Source organism: Tiliqua scincoides, chromosome 9 (assembly GCF_035046505.1).
Source record: "Tiliqua scincoides isolate rTilSci1 chromosome 9, rTilSci1.hap2, whole genome shotgun sequence".
NCBI lineage: Eukaryota > Metazoa > Chordata > Lepidosauria > Squamata > Scincidae > Tiliqua > Tiliqua scincoides.
This window is the reverse complement of record NC_089829.1, coordinates 16,464,902-16,484,255: the sequence shown is the minus strand read 5'-3', so window position 1 is coordinate 16,484,255 and position 19,354 is coordinate 16,464,902. Positions and strand designations below refer to the sequence as shown.

Here is a 19,354-nt window from a genome sequence, read left to right as displayed (position 1 = left end):
GGACCGCTGCTTTTCAACTTCTTCATAAATGACCTGGAGACAGGGGTGAGCAGTGAGGTGGCTAAGTTTGCAGACGACGCCAAACTTCCAAGTGGTGAAGACCAGACGTGATTGTGAGGACCTCCAGAAGGATCTCTCCAAACTGGCAGAATGGGCAGCAAAATGGGAGATGCGTTTCAATGTCAGTAAGTGTAAGGTCATGCACATTGGGGCAAAAAATCAAAACTTCACATATAGGCTAATGGGTTCTGAGCTGTCTGTGACAGATCAGGAGAGAGATCTTGGGGTGGTGGTGGACAGGTTGATGAAAGTGTCGACCCAATGTGCGGCGGTAGTGAAGAAGACCAATTCTACACTTGGGATCATTAGAAAAGGTATTGATGCTGTTGTACAAATCGATGGTAAGGCCACACCTGGAGTATTGGGTCAGGTTCTGGTCACCACATCTCAAAAAGGACATAGTGGAAATGGAAAAGGTGCAAAAGAGAGCAACTAAGATGATTATTGGGCTGAGGCACCTTCCTTATGAGGAAAGACTATGGCGTTTGGGCCTCTTCAGCCTAGAAAAGAGACGCCTGAGGGGGGACATGATTGAGACATACAAAATTATGCATGGGAAGGATAAAGTGGATAGAGAGATGCTCTTTACACTCTCACATAACACCAGAACCAGGGGACATCCACTAAAATTGAGTGTTGGGAGGGTTAGGACAGACGAAAGAAAATATTTCTTTACTCAGCGTGTGGTTAGTCTGTGGAACTCCTTGCTGCAGGATGTGGTGACGGCATGTGGCCTGGATGCCTTTAAAAGGGGATTGGACAAGTTTCTGGAGGAAAAATCCATTATGAGTTACAAGCCATGATGTGTATGTGCAACCTCCTGATTTTAGAAATGGGCTATGTCAGAATGCCAATGCAAGGGAGGGCACCAGGATGCAGGTCTTTTGTTATCTGGTGTGCTCCCTGGGGCATTTGGTGAGCTGCTGTGAGATACAGGAAGCTGGACTAGATGGGCCTATGGCCTGATCCAATGGGACTGTTCTTATGTTCTTAGTAAATGAGGACACTTGGAGCACATGGCACATTCGTGGAACCCAGCTATAAAGGTTCTTTGTCAGGCAAACTTGGAAGTTAGTGAGCACCCAGCTAGCCTAAGTTTGCACCCTTTCAGTCCCCTTGATTTCAGTGGGAAAATTGTTCCTGTGTTTATCTCAGTAGGCTGAGCTTATGCTGAATTCTGCCCACCAGCTTCAAAACAGTGGATCATGCCCAGTACTTCTAAAATGTCTCTAGGGCCATTTATCTGTATTCCAAAACATCATCCCCTGGCCTAGAATATAGAATAAAAGTACTTATTACTATCTAAATCACTGGTTCCTTTTGCTTTCTTGACTGGATTATTTTGAGGTTTAGGCCTTGAATGTTTCTTCATTGTATTTTATTCAGTATTAGTTTAATTACCTTTAGTTGCCCTAATTTTATCCTTTGGAGGTCAGTTTAAGGGAATTCAGTTTAAGAAAAAAAAAGAACAATTCATACCCCAGAGTTCCATGTTGCCCTCCTCCCACCCAAATCATGGGCAGTTCTCCACTTGCTGTCACCCAGCTATGGGGAGATTCAGTCTCTCGTAGTAGGTGGGCGGGTTGGGTGCTCCAAGGCTAAAAAGGAGGGGGGACCTCTAAGGAGTTTGATAGAAGAGGGGAAGGGTATTTTGTTTTTTGGTCACATACAGCATGTCATGCCAGGATAGGGCCAAAGTGGATGTGATGCACAAGAGTCTGATGGGATGCCCCAACTTTTTTTCAAAGTTGGATAGCTTTGAGGGGGTGAGATTTTGATTGGGGAAATGATGCAGGAGGAAAAAGGTTCTAAGCACCCCCCCATACTGCTGCTGTGCTCAGTATGTGAAACCCCCCTTCCACTATCACATTGTAAGACTTCTGACCACAAACCTCTTGCCCCATTACTCCCAGTTCTTCCCATCTCAGCCACTCACCCCTGCAGTGCAAGGCCTGGGTAGGGTCCTCTGCTCTTCAGTCACCGTCTCTACCTCCCCAAAATAACCAATATGGCAATATGACTCCTGCTGGAAATTCACTGCTCCCCTTGAGGTGGCCCTTGTGCTGTTTTTAGACTGGTGGTCCTAGCTGCTCCTGCAAATTGCCCTTTCATGTTCTGAGGGCCCCAAACTGCAAGGGCATAGAATGAAAGCCTTGCTGGCTCAGCCCCAAGAGACCCATCTACTCTTGCATCTTGCTTCCCACAGTTGCCCACCTGTTATCCCAATGGGGAAGCTCACAAGCAGGAGATGAAGGCTTGATTCACCCCTCCATTGTTGTCCTGCAGCCAGCATTCCAAAACATATACTGACCCTGGAGGTTGCACACAACCATTGTGGTGAGTCACTCTCAATTCAGACTGGACTTGGCTTGGTAGTGAGCCTCTTGATGACCGCATTGCCTTTGAGGGGGCTCAAACCCTCTGTGCTTAATGGACGTCCAAGGACCTTTTCCCTGTGAGAGAAGATTAGGACTTTCGACGGACAGGTTATCTTGTTTTTTTTTAAAAAAAAACCCTCAAGCTTCATAAACCCCTTCTCTTAGGCTGTTTATTGGAATGGTCAAAGGAATTTAGACAACCCCATTTCTAATGCAAGAATAAGGAGAGACAATCCTTCAGGATGAAAGGCTAGTTTCTGCCACAGGGGAAAGTGTTGCTAAATTTCTTGCAAAAGCAGTTGGCATTGAAGAAGCGGCAGTAGCAGGTGGCACACGGATCGCAGCAGGGAAGCTTGTGCCCCAGGCAGGATTCCTGCAAGCGGACGCACCTCCGTGGAGATCGCTCCTCCCGGCCTTGGGCCTGCAAGGCTGTCAACAACATCTGAAAGGAAAGTGGTCTTTAATTGGATTTGTGTATTATAGTCGTACCCCACTTTTCCCCCATGACATGGTGCCCAAGGCAGGACAGGAAAGGATTTCACATGTGCCTTTCACATGGCACTGGGAAAACGGAATACAAGGCCACGTTTCAGGGGCAGCAGAAGTGGGTGAAAGCACTCTCCATACCCTGGGAATATACAAACATATCAAAAGCCCAGAAATGGCGGGGGGGGGGCAGATTCAACTTATTTGGGAAAAGCTGGTTGAGGTGAGCACATAGTGGCTACAGCCTGTTCATCACGGTCTTCTCCAGCTCAGGCTCCAGAGCAGTTTTTCTTTTCTTTTTTTAATATTAATGAATTTTGTGGTGGTTGGCAAAGGGAAAGATGAATGCGAATGCATGTATGGGCAAGTATACATTGCCTTTGATTTATTTCAAAGGGGGTGACTTGCTTGAAGAGGCAGAGCTGAGGAGGATCCAATGTTTGATTAGCAGGACCAGTGTGTGTGTGAAGCCCGCTCAACCCACGGGTTTGCTATGAAGACAGTTGTGGCTGCCCTTTGTCTTCACCCTAAGCTCACAGGATAGCAACTTCCAGGTTGCTCCTGGTTTGGGCTGGTTTATTGAGTTGTAATGCTCACTGAGGAACAGGTATGCAAACCTGGAAATAGCCCCAAACATGGAAAACTGGAATGTCTGTGCAGGGGTGAAATAGCTTGCTTTCTTCCAGTGGGCACGTTTAGGAATCAACTCTCCAGAGCAGGGGTGCTCACACTTTTTTGGCTTGAGAGCTACTTTGAAACCCAGCAAGGCCCGGAGATCTACCAGAGTTTTTTTTACAATGTTCGCGCCATCATAACATATAACATTTATGTGTACAATGTATGTTGGTGTACCTTGAGCCCCACTGAGTATAACAGGACTTACTCCTGAGTAGACATGCCTAGGATTAGGCTGTGAGGCTGAAATCCTAGCCTCACTTACCTGGGAATAAGCCCCATTTAGTACAATGGGCCTTACTCCCAGCGTTTCCTCCCAGAGGCACCTGAAGGGGGGGTCGGCACTCCGCGATCTACTCATTTTGCCTCGCAATCTACCAGTAGATCGCGATCCACCTATTGAGCACCCCTGCTCCAGAGGCATTTGCCCACCTAACCTATCACTGCAGTTGGCAGCAAACTAAGATGCCTGTGAATGTTATTGTCATGTTGTATTATATATTCCTGTGCCTTCTCCTTCAATCCAGGTGGCTTCAGCATGTGCAGTGCAGGTGCCAAATTCCCTTTTAATAAGAGAAAAGCCTCCCTACCTTTTGGAACCCTTCTTGATTCTGATCCTGCACCTCACAATACATCTTGTGAATTGTGAATATTGTGAATAGAGATTCACAATACATCTGTGAATTGGGCAGATGTAAGGGTGACTCTTTGGGGGGGACACGCACAAAGGCCACAACTACTTGGGAAGCTTTTGTGCAATGCCATTCCTTTCAGTGGCGCTTGAGTAGGGCAGCTTCCCAGGAGAGTGTGCCCTACACCAGCAGTCTAAGCCCACTGAGAGCCCACTGAGAGACATCCTATGCATGTCTACTCAAAAGTAAGTCACATTATAATCAATGGGGCTTACTCCTAGGTAAGTGTGGGTAGGATTGCAGCCTTACTTGAATATAAATTCCACTGCATACTGCAGGAGAAGACGAGAAGTGGGATCCTACCTAATTGCCTGGAATCATCTGGAATTGTCTCTACTGACACTGTGATGGGATGCTTTCTATTGTGGCTTGCTGTGATCTGAATTGGGCAGACAGTCCAGCTTTGCAGAAAGAGATTGGACTCAGAATCCAAGACTGTTTCAACTGCTCATGCTGAGGCATTGGTGGATGTGAGGGCAGAGCTCGGGTGTGGAGCAGACACTGCACATGGCAGGTCCCAGGACCCATAGTGAAAGGATTTCTGTCAGCTGGAAGGGCTGGGAGAGACTCTTTGCATCAGACCTTGCTGACTGGAGAAGCTGCCAGTTAGCATGTGGTTTACTGGACTAGGCAGACCGGTGACCTGACTTGGCATTAGGGTGCATCTTACGTGCAGAAGTAGACGGAGCAGATGGTTCCAGTTACCTGCGGTTCCATCACACTGCTGGCTTCTGACATGTCATCTTGGGCTATTGGGACCTCCAGGGCCAACCGTTCAGAATCTGTGCAAGAGAGTGAAGATTTGTAAAGAAAACGAAGAAATCTTGAAGGCAACTGAGAAGCAAGCTGTGGGGGCTGAGATAACTAACTCAAGATCCTCCCTTTTGTACCTGGCAATGTATGAGTACATGTATCCAGGCATTTCTTATATCAATTAAATACCCTGCCAAGGGATCCAGTGTATTTTTGGAGCCTGCAGGACAGTACTGGAGGGCTGGCAACACTCACAGCAGGTGATGAGCTGGCAGCAGAAATTCCTGGCCAAAGAAGTGGGAGAGCCTAACAAAGCTCCCTTGAAGGGTCAACAGGGAAGGGGAGATGGGCATTCCAGGAGTGAGCGAGCGCTGCACGACTGAAATGTCACTCCTGGAAGACTTGCAGACTGCAAAGGAATCCTTGAACCAACAGGGCGATTTTCACTCTGGATCAACAAATTGTACTATTTCCAGTGCTTTTTTTGTAAAAAGAAAGGTGCAGGAACTCACAACTTGTTAATCTTTCATTTAATTTATTTATTTATTAACCATTTTTTATTGGAGAAATAAAATATTTTTTATGTGCTTCCCCCTGAAGATGAACTTCTGAGTAGACATGCCTAGGATTGGGCTGTCAATCTCCACATCCCCTTCCCCCTAGCTACTTTTTCTACACATGGGGAAAAATACTGTACAGGTGCACTTGTAGCGTGTAGTATGTAGTGTGGCACTACTTCGAGGAGAGGAAGCAGTGAATGGATTCCGAAAAATGGCTTACATGAGTTCCATGTAGTAAAATTACTCTAAGCAACTGTGGGAGTAAGAACAAAAAGGGAGGGGTCCTTAGGTGCACATAGAAACAGCTACGTTTGCAAACAGGCGATTAAATATGGTTTATTTCAGGTATCAGAATACTCTGTGTCTTTGGGAATGCGCTTGGCATGCAATTGTATGTTCTCTGCTGCCCTGAGCAGCTGCTGTGCATTGCTGGAGAGGAGCTGTAAACGCTGACTGGCGGAGGGCATGTTTGTGGGGGAAGGATGAGGAGGATCTCTGGCAAGGCTGGACAGCACATTGTACACACATAGAATCCCTTTTCACCTGCCCTTAGTATGTGAAAATGGGTGCAGATATATATCTCTGCCAGGATTAAGAGCCCAATCCTAGGTATGTCTACTCTGAAGTAAGTCTCGTTCTAGTCAATGGAGCTTACTCCCAGGAAAGTGCCTAGGATTGCGGCCTAAGAGCCCAATCCTATGCATGTCTACTCAGAAGTCCACTTTAGTGAATGGGGCTTACTGTGGATAGGATGGCAGCCTTAGAGTCCAATCCTGTGCCTGTCTACTCAGAAGTAAGTTCCATTATAGTGAATGGGGCTTACTGTGGAGAGGACTGCAGCCTCAGAGCCCCTCCTCTGCCTGTCTCCTCAGAAGTCAGTCCCACTAGAGGCAGTGGGGCTTCCTCCCAGGAAGGTGTGGAGAGGACTGCAGACTCAGGCTGGGCTCAGGCGAGAGCTTGGAGATGGGGGCAGGAGGGGGTCGTTGTGCGGTCAGGCAGGGGCCAGGCGCCCACCCACCCTGCACCCCCCAGCACCCACCCAGCGAATGCCTTTGTTTTGCTCCCCCCCTCCTGGAATGCCTCCGAAGGGGAGGGGCCCCTGCAAAAAGGTGCCGGAACTCCGTCCCCCTGCATTCCATTAGAAAAAAAAGCCCTGACTATTTCAGTCTGCAAGTGAAATTTCATATGATTAAATGCCCCTCTGTAGGAAAGATTTTTAACAATCTGATCCCCCCCCCCCCCAAGAATCTGAAATAGTGTGGGTTAGAAACAGGTCTACAGCTTTGGTTAGAATTAGATCAAAGTAAACCAAGAGTACATGTCATAGGAGGAAAAGTTAGGAGAAAATGGCCCAAATCCGAATCCACTTTCCAGCACTGGCATAGCTGTGCCAATGGGACATGTGCTGGATTCTGCATTTGGGGGGCACTCACGGAGGCCTCCTCAAAGTAAGAGAATGTTTGTTTCCTTACCTAGGAGCTGCATTGCCCTTCTGTCAATGCTGGAAAGTGGGTTAGGATTGCGCCCAATATATCCATCCAGGAGATTGATTTTCATTGTGTTTTAAGTTGAGTTTAATTTTTTTTCCTCTCTGCACTGAGGCTTCAAGGTGGGAAAGTTATACCTACAGGTTTATTGTATTTATATATTTAACTTGTTTCCATACTTTCCCAAGTTATTCTGAAATATAGGCATGCTTTCTAGAGAAATGGAAATATGCTTAACTCCTCCTGAAGTAAATTAGACTTGGGTGCTTGATGGTGTTATGATTTTATACTCTTTCATAAATGCATGGCAGTGCTTCAGAATGTATTGCAGTGGCTCCCAACCTTTAGGAGCTCGCGGACCACTGTGGCAAAATTTGGAATTACCGTGGACCACACTACCCCCTACACACAAAAATACAATTAAATTTGTAATAATTAGATAATATTTATTAGATTTATTATTTATAGAGAACATTTCTGAGTTGCTGCTTTTGTTGCCAGCTGTGGCTGCAGGCGGTCTATTCTCTGCTCTCTCTGGTGGTCTGTGAGGAAGCATCTCCAAAGCAAGTGCCCCCCCCCCAGACTACCAGAGATGGCAGAGAGTGGAGTGCGCACAGTAGCAGCTGACATGTCATTGATGGCTACAAACAGACTGTTCTCCACTCTCTCTGGTGAACTGTGGGGGAGCACTCACTTGGCAAGATGCTCAAAGTGATCAAAGGTGATCTTTTTTTCTGAGATCTCGCAGACCACTTCTCAGGGTCTCACGGACCACATGTGGTCCCCAGACCAAAGGTTGATCTGTGAGACCCTGAGAAGTGGTCTGCGAGAGGCATTTTTTCAAGTGGGTGTTCCTCTTTTATTCAGCAGGGGGAGAGTAACTGGCCCACCTCCCCCCAGCAGTGTCTTTTCTAGTGGCTGTCTGCTGGTGTTCTTTTGCATATGTTTAGATTGTGAGCCTTTTTGGGACAGATAGCCATTAGTCGTTTGATTTTTTTTCCTGTAAACCACTTTGGGAACTTTTTGTTAAAAAGCGGTATATAAATAGTTATTATTATTATAATTATCACTTTGAGCATCCCTAGACCACAGGCTGGGAAACGATGTATTGTAAAGGTCCTGTCGCTTGAAGCTTCCAGTCTATTCTACTATTTATTTTTCAAAGGTAATTCCCATAATTTTGTTGTTGTTTATTTATAGGCTTACACGTTTGCAATTTTATATTAAAATGTGCTTAGATCCATTTGGTCAATTCACATGCATTTTTAAAGTATGTGTTTTAATATAAAATGTTTTATATTTGGGAACTTGCAAAAAGTGTTTCCAATATGGTCCCATAGCTTCTAAAGCCAGCCCCATTGTCTGCTCAGAACTGAGAATCTAAGAACTAAAGACAGACATTTTAGAGGGGTGGAGTTGGTCTTGGAGTCCTTTGACACACTGACCACCAGAATGCATAGATGAAAAACTAAACCAAGTAATTATGGATATTTTCAGCCTGGTCTCAGTTGAAGCTGGAGCCAAGTCAGCTGTGGTGGAGGTATATTGGCTAGCACCCAAAACAACATTTTTAAATGTGTGGTTCCTCTTCTTTTGTGAGGATGAACATGTGTACACTTAAATGAATACATGTCACTTACAGGAGTCAGCCTGCCTACTATATGAGAGCTGAAGCAAGTGCCATAGCAAGAGAAACCACGCAGTGGTGTCGGGAATGTGCCATGTTTCCAAAAGGGACAGAGGGGGCTTCTTTGTCCAGGACTACAATGGCATTCCTGCTGCATTAAATGGGAGGCAGGTGATGATGTTCCATTGGTGCTTTACACAGCTTACACAAAACAATATAAGATCTAAAGACACATCAGTTGGAGGTGCGACGCAGGGAAACTGACCTGGGGGTGCCTCCTTGACCAGCTGCAGAAGGCTGGAGTAGCTGGACCTGCCTGTTTCGTCCAGAATAGATCCTACCTCATCCAGGCGACTGTGGCTGGGGTGCGAAGCAAGGATGACCTGGAGTCCCTGCAGGAGCCCCAAGGACAGCAGCAGCATCCCCAGCATGTTCCTCATGGATAACCTGCACACAACAGGAGGGAGGGGAGATCGGGGGGCTGAAGTGCTGAGGTTAGGTGGGGTGACAGGGCTCTTACCAGGCTGGGGCCAGCAGGTGCGCTGTCCCACCCAGAGCCCTTGCTTTGTCCCAGCCAGGATATTGGGGAAGGTGTGGCAATTTGTGACATGATAGTCTCCAGTTAAAGAAGGAGCACTTGGTTTAAAAGCAGGCACAACTGGAGTTGAGGTGAAAGCTCTGGTATTGCTGCTTGTTCCTCCCTCAAATGCAGTCCATGCTCCAAACCCTCCCCCCCCCAAGGACCTGCACGGTTCTGTGTGCTGAAGAGCTCATAAGTCATAGACTGAAAGGCCATCTAGTCCAGGCACCTGCTCAGTGCAGGCAACCTGCCATCCCTGGCAGGTGGCCCACCCAACCCCTGCTTGAAAACCTCCAAGGGAGAGTGCCTACAACTGCATGTTGTTTGTATGCCATCAGATCCCTGCCCCAAGGGCTTACAGTCTAAGTATCTATGGAAGGGAGACCACAGAGGTAGGGAAGGGGTATGGAGGCTGTCCGTAAGTGGGGAAGCAGACATGACTGTAGGAAGCATTTCTTCTGCCAGATGCACTTATTGTGAGCTCCCCAATTGCTTGTGTCCTGCACTGATTTAAAGGCAGAGAGAGGGTGTGTATGATGGGGGGGGGGGTGCTTTTGATTTAAAATCAGATTCCAAAACTTAATTGTTACCACACCTGAGAAATTGAAATGAGCCCCTCACATACTGTAGGGGGTGGAATGGCAGGCTGTACCCCAGAGTGCGCTGCCTTCGTATAGATCATGCCTCTCAAGAGGGAACCAGCCCTCGCTCAGAAACTGAGCTTCTCCTGCCTGAATGCCCAAGAGTGGGGTGCATGAATATGGGTCAATGATAATTCCAAAAGGAATCTACAAACACCCCCCACAAGTCAAAATGAGGATGACAATTGCCCAGAGGGCAGAGAGGCAGCAAGACAGGCTCTCCCTTGTGTATGGTGTCATGTGCTCACAGTTCAAGGGGCTCAGTATTGCCTGGGTTGGGGCTTCCTTGGGAACAGAGATTGTGGGAGGCTGGTGGTGTGTTCAGAAGTTTTGCTTTATTTCCAAGTGGACAGGCCAAGGCTTTGGACTGGAGTTGGGGAGCAGCATGCTCCAACCAAGCCATGCTGGGTGTCCCCCCCTTCCAGCTGGCAGCTCTGGACCTCAGATGGTGCCTCTCTCCTTGCATGCCACCCCCTTGCCAAACAAACAGATAGTGCTCAGGAACCTGCTGGTTAGGCTACCTTGGCCCTTCCTCTCAGATGTTGACTGCAACAGAATTATAGAATCCAAGAGTTGGAAAGGACCTACTAGATCATCAAGTCCAACTCCCTGCCAATGTAGTCTGTCCTCAACTACAACATCCCTGATAGCTCTGATCCAACCTCTATTTAAAGACGTCCAATGATGAGGAGTCTGCCACCTTCCAGCACAGACACTGCCAGACAATCCCTACCATCAAGAAGTTCTTCCTAACATTTAATAGAAATTCTCCCTGTTGTAATTTGAGTGTTTGTCCTGGTCCTGCCATCTAGAGCAGCTGAGAAAATATGCACCAGCATTCCCATGACAGTTCTTTAAATATCCAAACACGCCCAACTCCTTCAACCTATCTTCATGGGACACAACTTCCAGTCTCCTCACCATTCCAGTCCTCTGGACCCGCTCCACTTCGTCAAGGTCCCTCTTGTATTTGTGCTTCTGGTTCTTCTCCTGCCCAGATGCAGAACTTACATGTGCTCAGGTTCAGGGAGTCCTGGCTGGAGGTCCCTCAACTGGGCTGACTTCTGACGCCACCCCTGACCTTGGGGAAGAGTCTGGACATGACTAATGTATCCCCCTGGAATAAACTGGCTTCACGGTCTCCCTCGTTTGACCTGGAAGTGGTGAGAGGGCTTCTCTTCTTTGATTCACCTCATAATATGTGCCTAAGAAGAAGCCGTACCTGGGCTCTGGAGCAAACTAAAAGGAGCCAGTGGGGATGATGATGGTTGATGATTCCAATGAACCCCAAGCTGCTTCTTCTCCTAAGGTGCATGTGCTTTCTCTCCCCCCTCCCCAAAGAGCTCAGGCTGGTCTAAGGGTGGATGAATGAGGCCATTTCTCCCCTGCTTACAGGGCAAAGAGGAAGCACCTCTTAAGAGTCTCATCTTCAGCAGGAGAACTGTCCCTATTCAGCCTGGGACATCCTCCCTTCCAACAGGAACACAGGCACCTGCCCAGAGGGCCACCTGGCCCAGTCTCTTCTCTCAGACTGGAGAAGTTGCCAGGAATCAAACCCTGCCAAGCAGGGACTCCAGCACTGAGCTATAGGCCTTACAATGGGGTGCACAACACATCACAGACCAGAGAGATGAAGTGTTACTGTACCTGGGTGTTCTGGCGTCTGTCTCCCTGACCAAGTGCCGTGGCTCTGCTCCTGAACTGCAAGTTTGCCACGGATTTATATGAATCACTCCTAATGAAGTGACTAGGTCACATGACTATTCTCTAATGGGTGGGTGGGCTCCTCTGTGTGCAGCATTTTGTCCATTTGCCTGTATGATGACAGTTTGCTCCTGCCTTGGTACTGCTCAGATCTTTAATTAGAGAAACGTGAAGAAGCTCCTACAATCCTTTTCTTCCCGTATCCCTTTCCCAGCTTGATGGTTCTGGGCACTTTGTCCAGTTACGAGTATTATCTGGGGTTGCCAGATCAAAATATCGTCAATAAGGGGCCATTCATCAAGCCATAGGTGTCCTCCCATTGGTTCCATGGAGCTCTGGTATTCTGGAGAAAGCCCATAATACCTCACCCTATCTGTACTGGTGGTCACTTTGTGGCTCTTCACCTAAAACTTGGAACAAAATGCCAGGATGCCACAAAAGAAATAAGAAAATAGAGAACCTGGTGACTCTGAGAAAATGTGGAAGAAACAAGGCCCAGTGCCTCAAACACCTTGAAATCAAGATGACTCCTTTGATTTTGGTGGACTGGTACGTGAACAAAGTAGGTGTGGAACTTGTTCACATGGATCAGGTCTGCTGCAGTGCCCATCAGCCTCACTCACATATGACCATTTCCGATGGCCCCAATGCTCTATCTGCATTCAAATTCCTTGGCCTTATCTTCAGGCCCTTCCCTTATCTTGACCCCTCTTACATGCTGATCTCTCTCTGGCCTTTGCTCTTCCAGGTCCACTGCCCTCAGCAGTCCAAAGGTCTCCTGCTCCCCAAATGGCTCCACCATTTTCCCTCGGTGGCCCTTATGCCTGGGAATACCACCCACATGAGACCACTGTTTTATCTTCCTTCAAAGCCCTCGTGAAAGTCTACCCTTTCTGTGCAGACTTGGGCACCACCTCTTCATTCTCATGTGCTGTTGCTGCCAAGACTCTCCCTCCCACCCTCTCCTGCCCCTGCCAGATCCCTGCCCCTACCCTTCTCTGAACCGCCCCCTGTCCACCCCCACTGCCACAGTGCCTGCTCCAGTGGCTGTCTGGGATCCTGCTGTTTGCACTGGGCAGCTCTGGAGCACAGAGTGGCATGCCTTTCACATTGCCATTACGGAATTTATGGCAGGGAATTGTGAGATCCACAGCTGCAGGCCCCACATAAGACTGTGCTGTCTGTTTAAATTCATGTAAGTGAAAGAACCGGCTTTTCCTTCCCTGTGCACAGAGGTGGGAGAAAGCAGTTTTATTTTCTCACGGATTTTGGTGTTTTCCAAAGTAAGAAGTGCAGAAAATGGTATTATGTGTTTTTATTTAAAATTTGCTTTATAATTACAAATTGTAATTGCTTTTAAAGTGTTCTAAGTCAGCGATTCTCAACGTTTGTTCCCCGTCATACCACTTTGCATAAGAACATAAGAACAGCCCCACTGGATCAGGCCATAGGCCCATCTAGTCCAGCTTCCTGTATCTCACAGCGGCCCACCAGATGCCCCAGGGAGCACACCAGATAACAAGAGACCTCATCCTGGTGCCCTCCCTTGCATCTGGCATAGCCCATTTCTAAATGGGCTGACATATGTTCATTATATGTTCATATAATGGGCTGACAATGTTCTGACATAGCCCATTTCTAAAATCAGGAGGTGGCATATACACATCATGGCTTGTACAAAACCCAGTAATGGATTTTTCCTCCAGAAACTTGTCCAATCCCCTTTTAAAGGCATCCAGGCTAGATGCCAGCACCACATCCTGTGGCAAGGAGTTCCACAGACCAACCACGCGCTGAGTAAAGAAATATTTTCTTTTGTCTGTTCTGACTCTCCCAACACTCAATTTTAGTGGATGTCCCCTGGTTCTGGTGTTATGTGAGAGTGTAAAGAGCATCTCCCTATCCACTCTGTCCATCCCCTGCATAATTTTGTATGTCTCAATCATGTCCCCCCTCAGGCGTCTCTTTTCTAGGCTGAAGAGGCCCAAACGCATGGTCCACCTAGTGGAAGTACCACTAGAAGTAACTTGCAGTGATGTCATTGCCAGTTTCTTCCGGACTGGGAGGCCAGATGTGATGCAACAAATACCTTGGCTCAGGTAATAAGAGGCTCAAGGTGGATGGGAGGGCTTTTTCCTGCATGCAAAAAGCACGTGCTGGAGCTGTGCCTGCTGAGCTGAACCTTCTACCACTGCTTGTAATGTTGCGCTGATGGTCTCACTGCCAGATGATGGGGGTCTGGGGTTCCTTCCCATGTATATCACTGGATACCATCTCAAGTACCGCCAGTGGTATAGGTACCACTTGTTGAGAAATGCTGTACTAGGTACAGTGGTGTTCCCAGAGGGAGGGCAAAATGGTATGTTTTGCAGGTGCCTCAACACACCGTTTAAGCAGCCCCTCCCCCTCACTTCCAAAGCCATTCCAGGCAGTGAAGGCAAAGCGGAGGAGATGACTCCACATTGCTCTCGCTGCCTGGAATGGCTCCGAAGGCAAGGGGGAGAGGTCGCTTACACTGCACACTGAGACTCCTGCAAAACTTATCATTTTGCCCCCCTCCCAAACACCACTGACTAGGTAGGTGATTTAGGGGGCATTGTGTCAGCAGATGTAGCCACTGTCATTTACCCATGAAGGCCCTCCCTCCATTAAATAATAAATAAAAGTTTTATTTTTTTCACAGATTTTGGTTTTTTAAAAACAAAAATAAGAATTACAGAAGGCAGTGTTGGTGTTTTTATTTCATTATCACAGTTTTCTCCCACCTCAACCTCTTCATTCATTCATTGTTAACATGTACACACTGCTCATGCTGGTTTCTAAGCGCTGATAGACACTTTGCTTAATAATCTGTTCCAGGATCTTTCAAGGTGCTGTTCTGTAGTTTTTCAGATCTTACATTTTCCCTTTTCTAAGAATAGAGATACTATTTGCTCATCTCCAATCCTTGAGCGCCTTGCCCATTTGCAGAGATCACAAACAGCGGCTCTAAGATCACATCTTCCATCTCCTTTTGTACCCTGCAGCAGTGCTTCTCATTCTCTCTGATGTGGCCAACTGGTAATTTTTTATATACATTAACTAGGTCAAGCAACTGCTACCATATGCAGTACATGTGTGAATTATAGCATAATAAATTTGACACTATGTCAATCTGAAATGTGCTCTCTCTCTCTCTCTCTCTCTCTCTCTGTGCGCGCGTGTCTGTTTTGAATAGGTACATAGCACACCAGCTCTCCCGTTCTGGCCAGCCTTGACTTACTCTTGTCTTCTGCACCTTCCTCCTGTACATTCTCCCCTCCTGCTCCTTGTCTGCCTGTTCCCTGCACCGCCTCTGCTTCTCTTAAGCCTCCTGCTTCCCTCTTCTTTTCCCTTGTCTCACACCCTGAGGTCTCTCAGCCGCTCATGAGACTTGGTGTGCCAACAATGAGAGGCATCCAAGCCCCGCAGCAAGCCTTGGAAGACTTCTTGGCTCCAATCTCTCTGGATGTTCTCAACCTACCAAAGAAGGCAGAAGCCACAGGAGCTATGCTGCAGCCCAGCAGCTGATGGTTCATGAATGGCATGGATCTGCAGACCACACTTTGAAAAGCACCTGGGATGTAATTCATCTGGTCCCAAGGACTCAAATTCATTGAAAGCAACCAAATGTTCCCTTTCCATCTCTTTGCCTATCCTGAGCATTGTTCCCATTAAGGTGTATGGTGGCATGGCCACATACCTCCTAGCTTTGCTCGGCAGAGCGTGGAGCTCTGCAGCCCAGCTCAGCTGATAACATTGCCAAACATCCAAGGCAGCTCTGGGATTTGTTGAAGGGCTCTGTGCACCAGCAGACCCTTTAGAGCAGGAGTTCCTTACCTGCCAGCAGGTGGATCACCACTCCTCACTTGGGTCTGTTGCAGACTACAGAGTGCACAGTCACAGGAGGACATGATGATGGCATGATGACATCATCATGCCACTGCCTATAGCTGCTGGATTGCCCCAATTTTGGTCCAATCTGGACCAAGGGAGGGCAGGAGGGCCCTCACAAACATTGGTGAAGTGACAAGTGCACAGTACTTCACTCATCGGCCAACCACTGGGCCCAGTCAGCTCACAGACAATCTCCTGTGCTCTTGTGGACCATCTGTGGTCCACAGGTTGGGAACCTCTGCCTTAGAGGGAATGGTGATCCTGAGTCATGATGCCTTCCCGATTCTCCATTAGTACAACAGATTGGGCCACTCTCGCTTTGTGAGAGAAGGAAGATGCACAGTAAGATGTCCCCATTAGTATTTAGTGCAAAGCCCTCTTGATGAGGTCTGCAAATTTCCCACTCCTCATGAGGTGCAACCCATTGCCTGAAGGAGTCCATTGCACAGGTCGTATAGTCTGAGCTCCAAGAAACTAAATTGTCCCTGATGATGCTGTCTTGTAGCCAGCTGTTCACTTCCATGGAGGTTTGAGGAGAGACCTGTTACTCATCACTCATCAATCCACGGGCCCTAAGTAGCAGGTGTTTCCATGCCAAGTGCAACTACATAACTGTCATAGATTGCATCTTCTCAGCAGAAAATTATATTGTGGCGTGAGGGCTGGGAAAATGCAATATCTCCAAAACAGAAGCCCCATAGGAAGGCCATCCAGGTTCCAAGTAGCAAATAGCAGCTGGAGTTGCTGGTGAGCCACAAACCTTGCAGTCCATCTGTACGTATTCCGCTCATCATCTATAAGTCTCTTCAGAGGGCTCATCGCACTTCATATCTACAATCTCAGCAAACATTCCTGTAAGGCAGGTCAGTCCTGCAGTATACACAGTAGTGTTTTTGGACATATTGTTGTTATTATTACAGTATTAATAATAAGAATATTTATATATCGCTTTTCAGCAAAAAGTAATTCACACTGAGTTTACCTAGCAAAATCCATCTGTTGTGAATTGCCTCCGTCCACTTCTAGGTTGTCTAGCTGTCTCTGGCAGAATATCCAGCAATGCTAGAAATGTTTGAGACTGCTCTGTGAATCCCACATTCTGGTATCTTCTCTCAGGGCTTAGACTTAGAGAATCTTGCCTTTTCTCTCATTCTTTTTCGCATAGGAATGCATGATGCAACCTGGAGAAATGTAGCCGAGAACGAGACAATCAGGAATAAGACCCTTGTCAAGGGGCTGTGGCTGAGTTGGGGGAAAAGGAGCTGGTTGGTGCTCTGCTGCCAAGTTGTCTGCCCCACTCCATGAAGGTGCCCAGGAGTACCTTGTCTGCCATGACCTTTTGTGCCCCCAATATTCTATTTTTTCAGGGCATCTCCCATCCTGCTGGACACTCATGTGGTCCTTGTGTGTGAATCCAAGCATGCCAACAGGCACGCGTGTGTGCATATGCAATGCTGAACCACATTCCTGGTTATGCTAATTCTTCAGGTTGACTCTGAGTGTCTAGATAGTTTTAGCCTCAACCAAACCAAATTCTTAACTCTGCCGCAACTAACCCAGAGTACCTGCCCATGAATAATCCCATCTTCTTCCCCATTTATCCTGGTGTTGCTCCCTTTCCTCTGTCACCTTCATGAGCCCCTCTGGGCAAGAACTTCTCTTCTATTGCAAAGCATCAGGTCCATTGATGCCTGATATATACAACAGATACTAGAAGCCACTAGAATCTCCCTCAGGCAAAACACAAGGTAGCAAAGGTCTGTTTTTGCTCATGCTCAGTAAGGCACCAGGTGAGATGTTTCAGCCGAATCATCCTCCGCCCCACTCCTTGCAAAAACTGCCCTGCAACTCCTCCTGTGTCTATGTCTTTGTGATGCATCACTCAGACCAGGGCCACCCTCTTTCCAAAGCACATTAGCGTTTGTTTGTCCAGGACTGCAGAAAAGGATTCTGGGAAGAGATTAGTCCTGTAATGAGGGAGGCAGCCCCAGCCTGCCCTGAAAGCTTTTCAATCTGCAAAAGCAGCGTCTGGTTGATGTGCACCTCCCAACAGCCAATCAAGGGCTAAATGCAGCTCCGCACAGCCAATTCCAGGAAGAGAGGGGCCCAAAATAGCAAGAACGCAGAAGCCTGGCCAAGAGCACTTCATCAACAAAGCTTGTTGTCTTCTTTGTGAAATAGGAGGGGACAGAAGGACACTTTTTGGGGGGTTGAAGTGACTTTTCTGCTCTCTATGGGACCCCATCATTTTTCCTTCCAGACCAGGGCTCTGAGACTGAGGAAACTTTTCCTGGGCCTGAATTGATATGGATCAAAACAGGGGAAGAAGGCACTTCCTTTTAAGGAGGATGTTTCTTAGGAACACACACACACACACACACACACACACACACACACACAAACACACAGGAATCATGCCAGGTCACGGCTGCCCTACAACAAAGAGTATGATCTCCGCCAGAAAGACAAGCGTGTGGATGTGTTTGGCTGCTGATCCGACTGTAGTGCTGCATCCTCCTGAGCACTGTGGTGGTCACTTTGTGTTGGAATTAAAGACTTCATTGTTGTTTCACTGCGCTTAGTAGAGCCTGGTGGGATCTGTGGTTCCAGAAAAGGAGGTGTTCTGGGTTTTCCTGCATTTTGCAATCAGGCGTACTAATCGAATGTGTGTGTGAAACATGGGCGCATCACATTCATTTTGACAACACTGAAGCCCACGGAAACCATGAAGGATTTGCTGCCAAGCTCTGCCCAAGCAGGTTCTGAGCTTTGACACAAGCCTGCTGGCTGTTCTAAAGGCCAAGAGATGTCTCTTCGTGGGAGACCACTGTCGAAAGCAATCACTCTGGCATGCTTGGGGTAGGAAGGGGAACCATCCCAAGGGAGGGGGCCACGGTACTGAGCATGCATGCAGAGAAGGCAGCCAGTGGCCTCTCAGAAGAAGGAAGAAAGAGATCAGTGAAACAGTGGAGAGGTGGATGCTTGCTGCAGAGCAGGGCAATAATCCCCATACACATGTAGTCACTGACTGATCCAGCACCAGTGAATATTAGTGAGAAGCAGCTCTGAGCATTAGTTGCATTTCTGGCATGCTTAATGTAGGGGCCGGTCTGCATGATGGCTCCTCCCGTGCCATTTACCCTCTTTCATAGAACAGCCAGTCTGTGGCTTCCAGTGCCTTCTGGGGCTGAGATCCTTGTGGCTTATTCACAGCACACTGGCCTGTGTCCAAGGCTTGAAATGAAGCCATTATCACGTGACAAGGCAAAAGGGGGACTGCCATCAAGAGAGGCAAAGTGGCAGACAGACAAAACTGATCCCCTGGGCGTCATCCAGCAGGAAGTTCTCCTGCACAAGCTGCACTGCATAAGGGTTGCATCACAAGAGCATTTTTCCAACCATTGTGCCCCATAGGATGGGTGGAGTGGAGGGACATGGCTGGGATTTTATCTCAGCACCCAATGTGTGCTGGGCAAACCCTGTTTGATTTCATCCACTAACAGGTCAAAGGGAAGAGAGGATTCTGGGAACTTATTAGCAATTTAATGAAGGAGGCAACATTCCTCTCTCTTCCCCCCCCCTTCTCCCCAGCAATGCACTGAAAGCTTTTTAATATCTGCAGAGGAAATATATGTATGTTCTGCTCCCAACATTAAATGAAGGGCTAAATGAAGTCTCTTCTCTGTTCCATATAGCCATTTCCAGGAAAAGACAGGGCCTGACATGGTAAACAGAGCCTGTTTTTCTGAAACCAGGCGAAAGGGGGGTGGTTGAGGACACACACAACAGAAGAGCC

At 47.7% G+C, this 19,354-nt stretch overlaps 1 protein-coding gene across 1 annotated transcript; it reads right to left on the bottom strand.

Moving 5' to 3' along the window:
• Positions 1–2,688: 2,688 nt before the first annotated feature.
• Positions 2,689–9,149, bottom strand: AGRP (agouti related neuropeptide). The gene is made up of 3 exons (XM_066637745.1): positions 8,984–9,149; positions 4,997–5,073; positions 2,689–2,880 (listed from the first exon to the last, which is right to left on the bottom strand). Exons 1-3 carry the CDS (start codon positions 9,147–9,149, stop codon positions 2,689–2,691), a joined length of 435 nt encoding a protein of 144 aa, XP_066493842.1.
• Positions 9,150–19,354: the final 10,205 nt, after the last annotated feature.

Bases quoted from the DNA above. Each gene is read 5' to 3' on its own strand.
- AGRP (XM_066637745.1), bottom strand. From the start codon at position 9,149: ATGCTGGGGATGCTGCTGCTGTCCTTGGGGCTCCTGCAGGGACTCCAG. The intron at 5,074-8,983 runs GTCAGTTTCCCT...TCTCTTGCACAG, and splicing joins GGTCAAGGAGGCACCCCCAG to ATTCTGAACGGTTGGCCCTG. The intron at 2,881-4,996 runs GTAACTGGAACC...CTTTCCTTTCAG, and splicing joins GCAGTGTGATGGAACCGCAG to ATGTTGTTGACAGCCTTGCA.